We start from the raw sequence: 11,645 nt of genomic DNA on the forward strand, positions 1-11,645 counted from the left end.
GGAGATACACGCCCATCCCCGCGGCACCGCGGCGCCGCGCACCGGCACGGCGGGGGGTGGGGGGGGTTGGAACGTTGTGGGGGGGTTGGAACGTTGCGGGGGGGCACCGCGAAGAGAGGGGCGGGTCGGGCTGGGGCCGGTCCCGCCGGTTCCAGAAAGCTCCGGGGCCGGAGCGGGGCGGACCCGCAGTGTCGTAGCCGGATAAATAAGGGGCGGGCGGCCGCGGCGGAGCTCGGAGGGGCGACCGGGGTGCAGGTACGGCATCCCCATCCCATCTCACCCCTTTCCTATCCCCATCCCCTTCCCACCCCATCCCCTTCCCATCCTTTCTCTTCCCTGCGATGAGCTTTGCCGGTCTCAGCCAGCGCTGCAGCCCCGTCCCGGGCTGGGGACTCAGGGGTCCCCCCTTGGGGTGCCCCTGCCCTGCAGCTGGGGTGCAGTGGGGTGGGAACGATGGGGGCTCCATGCCCGCTTTGGTGGTGCAGGGGTTATGCCTGGGGGTCAACCAAGGGGGGGGGGGGGGCACGGGGGGGGGCCCTGTGGGGCAGAGAGGGGGGCTGTGCACCCCAGGGTGCCCCCCCCCCCGCACCTCCGGGCCGCGCGGGGGGGGAGGTGGTGCAGCGGGCGATGCTTGGCCCTGCCGGCAGGAGTTTCCCACAATGCCCTGGGATGGGCAGGATGAAGCTGAGCCGGGGCGGGGGGGGGGGGGGGCGGGGGGCGCGGGGAGGAAGAGTTATTTGAGGGGCAGCACTGGGGGGAGTGGGCAGCAGTTCCCACAGCCGGTGCTGCAGTGGGAACTGGGGGGCGCTGGACCAGTGTCGCTGGGGGGGAACCGAAGCCCCACTGCGGCTGGACCATTGCAAAAGGTTTGGGGTTTGTTGTTTTTTTTTTGGGGGGGGGACGGGGTCAGCCATTGCACAACCCCGGTGGCCCTGCCGGCTCCAGCTCTGGTGGGGTGGAGTGATGGGCGAGCTGGGGGTGCCATCCTTGGCATGGCACCCATCTGGGGATGGGGGCTGTCACTGGATATTCCCTGCCCATTCCTGCTTGCAGCTGGCAGGAGCCCAGCCCTGTCCTGGCTCTGCCTCCCCCCCCCCAATCCCCCCTAGCCCCTCTCCATCTCCCAGGGGGAGCAGGGGAGAAGAAAGGCACCGCTGGCTCCCATGGCGGGGGGAAATCCGTGCCCGGTCACTGCTTTGGCCGCCTGCCCTGCCTGGCCGCGGGCCTGGGGCTTGTTTGTGCCGCAGGCAGGCGGGTGAGGGAGGGGGGGAGAAGGTTCCACATCCTGGCCCCCCAGCTGGGGCTTCGAGCGAGACCCCACTGGCCAGGGACCCTCACTCCTGGGGACAGCTCCCCCAAGTAACAGGGCATCAGCTCAGTCATTGCTGTGTCCTCAAAATAGTGCCCCGGGGGGGCGTGCTGGTCCCCACTGCTGACTCAGAACCCCGTGTCCCAGGGAGGGGGGGCAGATCCTGCTCTGAGCCCCTGCTCTGCCCGCACAGGCAGCTGCCTGCAGGACGGGACCATGGCGCTGCTGCTGCTCTCGCTCCTCGGCCTCCTGCTTGCCTGGGAAGGGGGCCAGGCCCTCGTCCCCCCCAGCGAGCTCAAGCGTGAGTGGGGGAGCTCTGGGGAGGAGGGGAGCAGCCCGGGTGGGTGCTGGGGTGTGGGGTGGGCAAGGGACCTGGCAATACCATGCCCAGGGCAGTGCTGAGTGGGGAGGATGCAGGACCCATGAGGTTGGGTTAGGGGGGGGTCACAGCTTTTCATTTTGGGGGGGTGGATGTTCCCTGCAGGCTGGGGGAGCAAATGGGGTGTCTGTGGTGTGGGGGGAAAGCTGTGCCTATGGAGGGGCTAGATGGGTGGGGGCACAGCATCATCCCTGGGGGGCTGGGAGCTCAGGGTTGGGGCTGGATGCTTTTCAGTGGCGGGAGAAAGGAAGATTCTGCCCCTGAGCTCCCCCCTGAGCTGGGGGGGCAAGGGCTGGCGTGGGCACAGCGAGAGCCGGTGGCAGTGGCCAGACAGGGATGGCACAGCCTGACGGCTGCCCTGGCACGAGGCCGTTCCTTGGGGGGCAGCTGGGGGCTCATGGCCAGCACTGCCCAAATATTGGGGGTGGTGGGCAGGGAGATGCAACCCCAGCCCAGGCGAGATTTTTGGGTCACTTTTCTTGAGTTCTGTGAGCTGTTGGCAAGCAAACAGGACTCTGCACCCACAAATACTGCTCTTCCTCCTCTCCTGCCCACCCCCTCCAGAGATGTCAGCAGCTGGCAGCAAATACATCGACACAGAGGTGGAAAATGCCATCAACGGGGTAAAGCAGATGAAGACCCTCATGGATAAGACCAGCAAGGACCACCAAGCCATCCTGCACACCTTGGAGGAGACTAAGAGGAGGAAGGAGGTGAGTGAGGACGAGGAGGGTGGCTGCTCTGACCCTGGTGCCCAGAGCCCCTGGTGGGGCTTGGTGTATCTGAAGGGTTTGGAGGATCTCACGCCCGGCCGGGGTCTGTGCATCCTGGGAGCTGGGGGCCAGGGGGGGCGGGGGAAGATGCCCTCGGGGCTGGATGTGGGTGCCTTGCAGGAGGCGGTGCAGCTGGCCCGGGAGAAGGAGCAGCAGCTGGCAGCGAACCAGGAGGTGTGCAATGAGACGATGCTGGCGCTCTGGGAAGAGTGCAAGCCCTGCCTCAAGCAAACCTGCATGCGCTTCTACTCCCGCACATGCCGCAGCGGCTCGGGGCTGGTGGGGCGGCAGGTGAGTGGTCCCACAGCACCCGCTGATGCTGGGGAGGGAAGGATTTTGGCCTGATCCTTCTCTCCTGCCTGGCAGCTGGAGGAATTCCTCAATCATTCCTCGCCCTTCTCCATCTGGGTGAACGGCGAGCGCATCGACTCGCTGCTGGAGCGGGACCAGCGGCAGGAGCGGCAGTTCGAGGACCTGGAAGAACGTTTCGGGTTGCTGGAAGATGGGGTGGATGGCATCTTCCAAGACAGCACCCAGGTCTATGGCCGCATGTATCCCTTCTTCCGAGCACCCTTCAGTGGCTTCCGCGAGGCTTTCCGTCCCTCCGTCCAGCATGTCCGCTTCCCCGTGCGCAGTGAGAGGTTTTCCCGGGAGCTGCATCCGTTCTTTCAGCATCCCCACCACGGCTTCCACCACCTCTTCCAGCCGCTCTTTGAGATGACACAGCGGATGCTAGAGGAAGCACAGGGTGGCTGGGAGCACTCGCTGGGTGGCTTTGCCTCAGGTAGGGTGCTCGCCACAGGCGAGGTGTCATGGGGCCCCCAGTTTGGCTGGAATCAGCAGGTTTATGTCGTATCCGTCGTCGTGTCCCCCCCCTTCTTAATAGGGTGTGACTAACTTAGAGGATGAGCTCAACCCTAACACGACACATCAGAGAATCCCCACGGGAACCCAGGAATCACAAGCTCCACTGTTAGCAGAGCTGGGCTGGGTGTTTGGGATTTCCCCCACACACACACAATCTTGGCTGCTGGAGCTGCCACCATCCCAGAAAGGTGTTTGTTTTGGGCAGGCAGTGCCGGCTAACAGTGCCGTCACCGTCTGCCACCGCAGCCCCGGCTCAGGCGGCTGGGAAAAGGGATATTTCGAAACAGAGGTTGGCAGGGAATGCTTTGCTTTGGAAAAAACAGCTGGAGGGGGGTCGACATTCCCTGAAAAAAGCACTTTCATGTCCCCCAAGAGCACCTTGGGGTGTTGGCTGGGGCCAGCCCTGCAGCTTTGCCCAGGGTTGGGGGGATCTGGTGCTGCCCCCTGCCAACCCTGCAGTGTTTTGGGGTGCTGAGGCCAGACTGGGCTTTCCACAGAGTCCCGTAACTTCAGTGACGAGCGCATGGTGTGTCGGGAGATCCGTCGTAACTCAGCCGGCTGCCTGCGGATGCGGGATGAGTGTGAGAAGTGTCGGGAGATCCTCTCTGTGGGTGAGCTGGGGCCGGGAAGGGCAGGAGGGACGTGTTTAGGGGTTCAGATGCAGTGGGGTGTGAGGGGGCACATGCACCGGGGCTGGGGGGGGCCTGAGATGTGGTGGAGTGCAAGATGGTGCATGCACTGGGGCTGGGGGTGAGGTGATGACATGCAGGGGGGTGTAAGGGGGTGCATGCTCTGGGGCTGGGGTTGAGCCCTGGCACCCCCTGATACCCCCCGCACCCCCACCCCAGACTGCTGGCAGACAGACCCTGCCCAGAGCCAGCTGCGGGAGCAGCTGGAGGATGCGCTGCGCCTGGCCGAACGCTTCACGCGCCGTTACGACGACCTCCTCCATGCCTTCCAAGCTGAGATGCTCAACACCACGAGCCTCCTGGACCAGCTCAACCGTCAGTTCGGCTGGGTCTCACGTCTGGCCAACTTCACTAAAGGCAATGACGGCTTCCTCCAGGTCACCACGGTGAGTCCCACCAGCACCACAGCATGGCCAGAGGGCTCAAGCCCCCCCCTCTGCCACGGTCCCCCATGCAGGGCCGGCAGCCACAGAAAGTGGGTCAGGGGGAGAAAGAGGCAATTGTGCGCCTGACTGGGCATCTGTTGGCACAATAGCTGGCTGCGAGGCTGGGTGCCAGGGCAAGGGGCCAGCACAGGGGCTAGCCCGGCTCTCCTGGCTTTGTCCCCCGCTCCCAGGTCCTCTCCAAGACTCCCAACCTCGAGGACCCCTCAGCCCCCCCTGACACACAGGTGACAGTGCAGCTCTTTGATTCGGAGCCGCTGTCCCTCACCGTGCCTGGGGACATCTCCTGGGAGGACCCCCGCTTCATGGAGATCGTGGCTGAGCAGGCGCTTCAGCACTACAAGCAAAATGTCATGTGAGTCTGGGACCCCCCATCCCCATGGCAGGGCTGGGGGGGAGCCATGGCGTGGCTCACCCCCTCCCATCCTTCCTCCGGCAGAGAGTAGCCAAGTGATGCTCCCCACCACTGCTGCTGCAGCCCCGGTGCCGCACCAAGCCCCCTCTGCAGCCCTCTCCCTGTGCCAGGGGGTTTAACGCCACTGCCCCCCTCCCCATGCTGCCAGGGCCCCTCTTTGGGCCCCAAACAGAGAATAAAGATAGAGTCAAACACCCTGACTGCGCTCTGCCTTGCATCTTTGGGATGGGCCCTGCCAAGCAAATAAACCTTGCAAAAAGCAGCCACGCGTGCCTGGGGCCGATTGTGGGATATTGTGAAAGGGGGGGAGGGAAGCGAAGGACCTGGCTCCCTCAAACCCACTCTGGCAGGAGCCTCTCCACCAACGACCCAGGGGCTTGCTGCGGTCTCCCATGCCCCATGTGAAAGGGGTCCAGGTGCTAGGTCCTTCCCCTCCTTGGGGACACAAAGGATCATGCCCTGCGTGACCACCGCCCCACTAGGGACAGAGGAGACTTGGCCCCCACCCTCCTGCTGGGGCCAGACCCTGTTCCCCAGCCACGCTGGGCCCCCACACAGCCCTCCCCACAGCCAGCACAGACCCACAGGGAGTTAGCTGTGGGCAGATGCACTTTACTGGGGGGGAGAGACAGGTTGGGGAGCAGCGGGATGAGACCCAGCCCTCCCACCCCCCCACCCTGAGCCCCTTGTGAACAGGGGCAGAGGCTTTAATCTCCCCCGGGGAAGGGCAGGCACAGCCTCACCATCCCCTCCCGGAGCCCTGGCAGTGAGGCAGGGGAGAGGTTTCTCCCTCAAACAGCAGCAGGCTGGCAGCTGGCATCACCACCACCGCGCCGAGATGGTGCAGGGAAATAAATCGCGGGGCCAAGCCCCACACAGGGTGGCGAAGGCTCAGCTCTCGCTGTTGATGGCCGTGGTCTCCCCCTGCAGCAAGCCTTCGTGTTCGGCCCGTCCTGCTGGTCTCCTCCACGCGCCGGGGCAGGCGGGCGAGCAGGGGCCGGTGCAGGCCATTGTAAAGAGCAGCACCCACCAGCAGCACCCCAAACCCCAAGATCTCCAGGCCATGGAAGGTCTCCCAGCCCACAGCCAGGCTGACAGCCCAGATGACGAGGGTGCGGAGGCTGTCCAGCACCATGCGGGTGGTGGCACTGATCTCCTTAGTGACGCTGATGCCAGCAAAGTTGAAGAAGGCGATGCTGCTGATGTTACCCAGCAGGGCCAGGGCGATCAGGGGCTGGTGGCCAATCTGGCAGAAGGCATCGAGGGCATCTTCCAGTGTCCGCCGAGGGTTCCCACTGAAGCTGCCCGCTGGGATGTAGTACATGGGCACCAGCAGCAAGGCCAGGATGATGAAGCCAAAGAAACCTGGATGCAACGGGGTGTCAGCTGGGCTCCAAGCACCACTTGGGGCTGCCTATCCCTAGCCCCCTGCCCCCAGCTAACCCCACCTTCCCTGTGGGACCCAAACCTCCACAGCAGCACCCACTTCACAGCCTGCAGTCCCCTCCCCGCACAAAGCAGCCCTCCCCTGGCTGGGTTTGCAGGATGGGGCACCCCAGAGTGCTCAGCCACCTCGGCTGATGTTGCAACAGACCTTCAGTGCCGACGGCCCGCAGCGGGTGCACATCGTGCTTGTAGACAAATTTCTCCTCCAGCACCATCTGGATGGCAACAATCACCTGCGCCATGATGATAAGCAGGTCACCTGCAAGGAGGGGAGAGAAGTGAAGGCAAGGGGAGATAAATGAAGGCAAGGGGAGAGAAGCGAAGGGGGGCTGAGCCCCCTTCTCCCAGCCCACCAGACAGGCAGCATGGCAGAGCCATGCCCGGAGAGCCAGGCACATGCCCTGTGGGGAGTTATTTCCCCGCCATGGCCATCCCACCTCCCCCAAGGGCCACTATGTACCTGTTATCACCTCGCTGAGCTTGTGTTTCTGGTCATGAGAGCTGTGCAGGTCAGCCAGCCCCACCACCACCAGTCCCACAATGGTGACCAGGATGCCCAGCCACTGGCTCAGCTCCAGTTTGCGGCCCAGGAAGGCCACAGAGAGAAGCCCGGTGAAGATGATGACGGATCCTCGCAGCATCTGGAAGCTGGAGGCACTGGTCATGTTCAAGGCTGCACAGGGAGAGACAGACCCATGAGCTGCATGTGCTGCTGGAGCCAGCTAATGCTGCCACCCCTCTGCTTAATAGTCTGCTGTGGTAATTAACAGCATGTCAGTGATTAACTGCAGGAAGGGGCAGTGATGCTGTCTCCCCCCACTCCTATTTAGAGCTGGCAGCAGAGAGGTTTGTGCCAAGATGCAGCCCCATGTCTCTGCTCCATGGGAACACCACACCCCCTGAGGAAAACGGCTTACTGAGCCCTGCTACAGCTCGCTGCATGAGTGGGAAGTGTTTGCTCTGACCCCTCTAACCTGCTTCAGGGTAGACACCCTCCAGAAACATATGCACCGTGGAGTCCTGCAGCCCAACAGCTGAGTCCAGCCTCAGGGACAGCCAGGTCCCTGCAGGGCAAGGGGGGACAGAGGTGGCATCCCTGTCCCCAGCACTTACCCACGTACATGATGCTGGTCCCAGTCATGTCACAGAGAGCAGGGGGTAGGAAGAGCAGCGGGCTGAAGGACTGTGATGGGGCCATGCTGGGCTCCAGCCTGAACCGATCCCTCCACACCAGCAGGTAAAACACCCCCAGGCAGGAAAATTCACCCAGGAACATGCCCACAGCCTGCAAGAGAGGCGGGTGAGGGGGGCTGGCCCTGCCTGCAAGGCCCTGCCTGCCCCGGACAGGGGGCTCACCTGAAGGAAGGGGTGCTGAAAGCCATGCTCCTCCGTCCCACCGCAGCCACTCGCACTGAAGTTATCAGCCCACCTACAAGGCAGAGGAGAGGGTGATGGTTAGAGCAGCGGGCAGCGGAGAGCCAAAGCATACCTCGAGAGCCAGCCCAGGGCTGTCCTCTAGGCCATTAGCCCCCCGAGGTGACAGCTCCGGGGACAGGACATCCATAGCGAAGGAGACAGCGGGGAAGGAGACACTGCTGTGGCTGCCCTGACCTGCCAGCAGCTCCTGGCCCAGCTCCCGGCCCTGAGTGACAGGCAGAGAAACTGATACCTCCATGTAACAGCCCTGCAATCCGGTGTCCCCACGCCCATCGCTGCCAGCACGCTCGGCCAGAGCTGGCCAGGCAGCACTGTCTCCTGGCTGGGCAGACCGCGACAGTGTGGTGGTGGGGGGGGTCACCCCAACCTCTTTCCTCCTCTGTATGTCACCAGCCTTAAAGATGTGGGGGCTAAGGGACACAGGAGTCAGAAAAGATGTGTATCACAAGCTGGGGGCAGCAGCTTCCTCTACTCACACCTTCAGCCGTGGTTTTGGGGCACAAACCTCCTCTTTTGGGTATTCCAAGCAGCACAGAGGGCAAGGCTGGATAAACACAGGCTGTGGCACAGGTTCCCATGGCCTGTTTTGGCAAGGATCTCCCCTCTTTAGGGGCCATCTGCATTGGGAGGGGACCCCAGACCCTCAGTGGCCAGCTGCCAGCCCCCAGGCCACCCCCAGTGTGGCAGTGCACCTGACACAGGCAGGCAGGCACCCCACTCTCCTCCGGCCACTTTTTGCTGATGCTGAGTGGCCGCAGATCTGCTGAGCTTGCAGAAACAGCATGTGAGTGGAGATCAGGGCAATCCCCAGCTCGTCCCCTGCTGCTTGGCGAGGGGCTTTTCAGCCAGGCCAGCAAGATTTAGGAGTGAGTCAGCCCCGGCTGACATGCCACAGCCCCTCTGCCACCGGCCAGCTCAGGTCTGTGTTTTGCAAGAGGCTTTGGGGCCACACGTGGGTCTCATGAGCTGTCTGAGAGCTCGGTGCCATCTCCTGGCTCTGCTCTGCCCCGCGGGGGTCTGTGCCTCTGTTTCCCCATCCAGGGACCTTGGTCTGCCGGGGCAAAGCTGGAGCCTGGCCATCTGGTGAAACCCCACTGATGGCCCACGTGTCTGCCCAGCAGCACTGGGACGAGCTGGCCTGGCAGGTCTGGCTCGCCTGGGCAGCTTTTGGGAACATCGTCCTCACCCTTGCTGTCAGGGCTGGGAGCACCCCAGGGTGCTCTCCAGGGGAAGGGCCTCAATCCAGTCCCTGCCTGGTTTTTAGGGTGAGCTGCAGGACAAAAGCAGGCACACGGAGCCTGGTTTTGCGGGTACTCGGATGGCTCCTCCCCAGCACCATACAGCCGGCCACAGCACCCCTTGACAGCACCTGCAAGAGGGCTAGAGAGCCCCAGCTCCCCTGGCCATGCACCCTCTTCCCTCCCGCATCGCCTGGAGCTGGGTCCCCAGCCCTATGGGACACCCTAAAGCCCAGCCCTGGCCAGCTTTGGGGGGGGGGGGGGGCGGGGCACAGGGCAGGTCCCGGAGCCCTGCCAACACAGCCTGGACCACAGCCTGGCCTGGGTGGGAGGGGAAGGGCCCCCTCACCCCTGCGTGGGGCTGCGGGTGCCGCGGGGAAAAGGCCCAAGGGCAGTCATCCCCAAAACCACGGAGGGGACCCGAAGCCCAACCCGGGGTGGCATGCTCGGACCTTGGGGCCACCAGCCATGGGATGGATGGAGGGGACTAGAGGCCTGAAGACCGGGCTTCGACCCCTGCGGAGGGCGCGCGGGGCCAGGAGGGGCCCAGGCCACGCTGAGGCCCGGGAAGGCCCCGAGCAGGACGGTGGGCCCAGCCCCGAGCCCGAGGGGGCCGAGGCTGCTACGGGACCCTAGCCCCGGGGTGCGGGTTCCCCGCCCGCCGCCGGGAGGACTCACTTGGCCGCCAAGGTGTTGATGGAGCCGGTGACCAGCATGAGGGCGGCCAGGCCCAGCTGGTACCGGGACCAGGCCATGGCCCCGCCACCGCCGCCGCCTCCCGCCCTGCACCGGGACCGCCGCCGGCCCAGCCCCGCCCCCTGCGGGCAGACCCCGCCCCCCTGACGCGGTAGACCACGCCCCCTGACAGCATAGGCCCCGCCTCCTGGCCGTCCCGCCCCGCCCCCGACTGGCCGCCCTCCGCCCCGCAGCGCCTGACCGCGCCCACAGGCAGCGTGGCCCCGCCCCCGCTGCGACGCGCGGCGATCCCGGTGCAGCCGGTCCCGGTGCCGCCGGTCCCGATAGGCCCTGCCCCGGTGCCGCCTGTCTCAGTGCCACCGGTCCGGGTAGGCCCTGCCCCGGTGCTGCATGTCCCGCTGCTGCATTCCACGGTGGTGCATGCCCCTGTAGGCCCTGTCCCCGTGCCGCCTGCCCCGGTGCCACCGTCCCCGTGTCGTGCACCCCGCCGGCCTCGGTCCCGCCTCTGGGGCCCCGCGATCCCCGCGTGGCCCCGTGCCGGCATCCCAGTGCCCCGCTCCCGGGCCCACAGTGCCGTGGGCAGTGGCCCCGGGACCTCCGTCACGCGTGACCCCGTGTCCCCACCGTGGCGGTGCCGGCAGGTGGCGCTGGCGGAGCAGGGCCGGGCCCCGCCGCGCTCCCGAGCCCGGCGGGACTGACGGGCCCGGCCCCGGCCTGGGTGACCTTCCCGGGGATAGCCCTGCCCCGGATGGCCCGGGCAGGGGTGGCCCTGCCCGGGGTAACAGTGCCGGGGCTAACCCTGCCCGGGCTATCCCTCCCTGCCTGGATTAACTGCCCGGGATAACCCTGCCTAGGCTGCCCCTGCCTGGACTAACCCTTTGCGAGGCTGGGTGGGGGCGCTGTCCCCGGGCCACCCTGGGGTGTCAGGGCCATCGGTCACAGATGCAGCTCCACGGCAGCCCCCCTCAGCCCCCGCCCCCCCCCAGCTCCCTGGGACTGGTTGTCGGGGGGTAGTTCTCCCCCTCAGCCCCACTGGGGACCAGCCCTGGCCCCTGGGGTCTCACCAGCCACCTGTGAGCCCCAGCCCCAAACCGAGGGGTGCCAGAGGGCCCCTCCACACCCGGCAGCAGGCTCCGCTGCCGCCCGCTCCCCACCCCCTCACCCCCCCACCCCCCGCCTCCAGCCTCCCCGCCAGCCGGAGATAAACTGTTTTTCCATCCAACGTCAGCCCCAGCGGCCATGACCTGTGGGAGGCTTCGGTGGGGGGTGGGGGGAGAAAAATCCACTCCAAGGGCCTTCTCCAAGGCTGTCTGCACTCAGCAGTTAACCCTTCCCGTGGCTGGGGGTGTGGGCAGCGCCTTCTGCCCTCTCTGCCCCCAGGGATGCTGTGGGCAGGGGACCTAAACGGGACCTGGGGAGGGGTGTGATGGGGAGGGTACTGAAACGGAGCCCTGGGGAGGGGTGTGATGGAGATCGAAACGGGCTCCTGCAGAGGGGTGTGATGGGGAGGGGACTGAAACGGGGTCCTGGGGAGGAGTGTGATGGGGAGCAAGCGCTGGGTTTGGTGGCTTTGCCATGGGGGGCTCCTCCTGAAACAGGGCCAGGGCACAGCAGCTCCCCCAGACCCTGGGGGACCGGGACACCCAGCAGCCGCTAGTACCCACTGCCATCGGGCTGATGGGTCTACCTCTGGGAGCTCTGGTGACCCCTGTGCCTGCAGCACCCCAAGCATATCCCGATCCCCCCCCCGGTGGGGACCCCACGTCCGAATGGCAAAGGCAAAGGAAGCAGGATGCGGCCACCTCCTCCCAGCCCCGCCGACTTCTTCTTCAGTGCCACTGAGCGTGTGGCCTCACTCCAGCCAGCAATACAAACACTCCCCGTGTCCCCCCTGTCCCCAACCCGTCCCTCCCCATGGAAAAATACTGGGTGACAAGATGTGAGGGGCGAGCA

At 65.4% G+C, this 11,645-nt stretch overlaps 2 protein-coding genes across 3 annotated transcripts; one reads left to right on the forward strand and one right to left on the reverse strand.

The window, feature by feature from the left end:
- The first annotated feature begins 106 nt into the window (after positions 1-106).
- On the forward strand, positions 107-5,075 carry CLU (clusterin). Of its 2 annotated transcripts, XM_027811596.2 has the most exons (9): positions 107-255; positions 1,503-1,610; positions 2,253-2,401; positions 2,582-2,752; positions 2,828-3,245; positions 3,826-3,939; positions 4,177-4,403; positions 4,634-4,815; positions 4,900-5,075. In XM_027811596.2, exons 2-9 carry the CDS (start codon positions 1,526-1,528, stop codon positions 4,904-4,906), a joined length of 1,353 nt encoding a protein of 450 aa, XP_027667397.2. In that variant the 5' UTR covers positions 107-255; positions 1,503-1,525; the 3' UTR covers positions 4,907-5,075. The 2 variants fall into 2 exon arrangements, with proteins under 2 accessions (XP_027667397.2, XP_055568986.1); XM_055713011.1 differs by lacking the exon at positions 107-255 and having other exon boundaries at positions 1,481-1,610.
- Positions 5,076-5,466: 391 nt separating this feature from the next.
- Positions 5,467-9,823, reverse strand: SLC35F6 (solute carrier family 35 member F6). Its single transcript, XM_055713012.1, has 6 exons — positions 9,675-9,823; positions 7,678-7,750; positions 7,435-7,606; positions 6,782-6,994; positions 6,470-6,580; positions 5,467-6,240 (listed from the first exon to the last, which is right to left on the reverse strand). Exons 1-6 carry the CDS (start codon positions 9,749-9,751, stop codon positions 5,615-5,617), a joined length of 1,272 nt encoding a protein of 423 aa, XP_055568987.1. The 5' UTR covers positions 9,752-9,823; the 3' UTR covers positions 5,467-5,614.
- Between the last annotated feature and the right edge of the window lie 1,822 nt (positions 9,824-11,645).

Source organism: Falco cherrug, chromosome 6, assembly GCF_023634085.1.
Source record: "Falco cherrug isolate bFalChe1 chromosome 6, bFalChe1.pri, whole genome shotgun sequence".
NCBI classification, from domain to species: Eukaryota; Metazoa; Chordata; class Aves; order Falconiformes; family Falconidae; genus Falco; species Falco cherrug.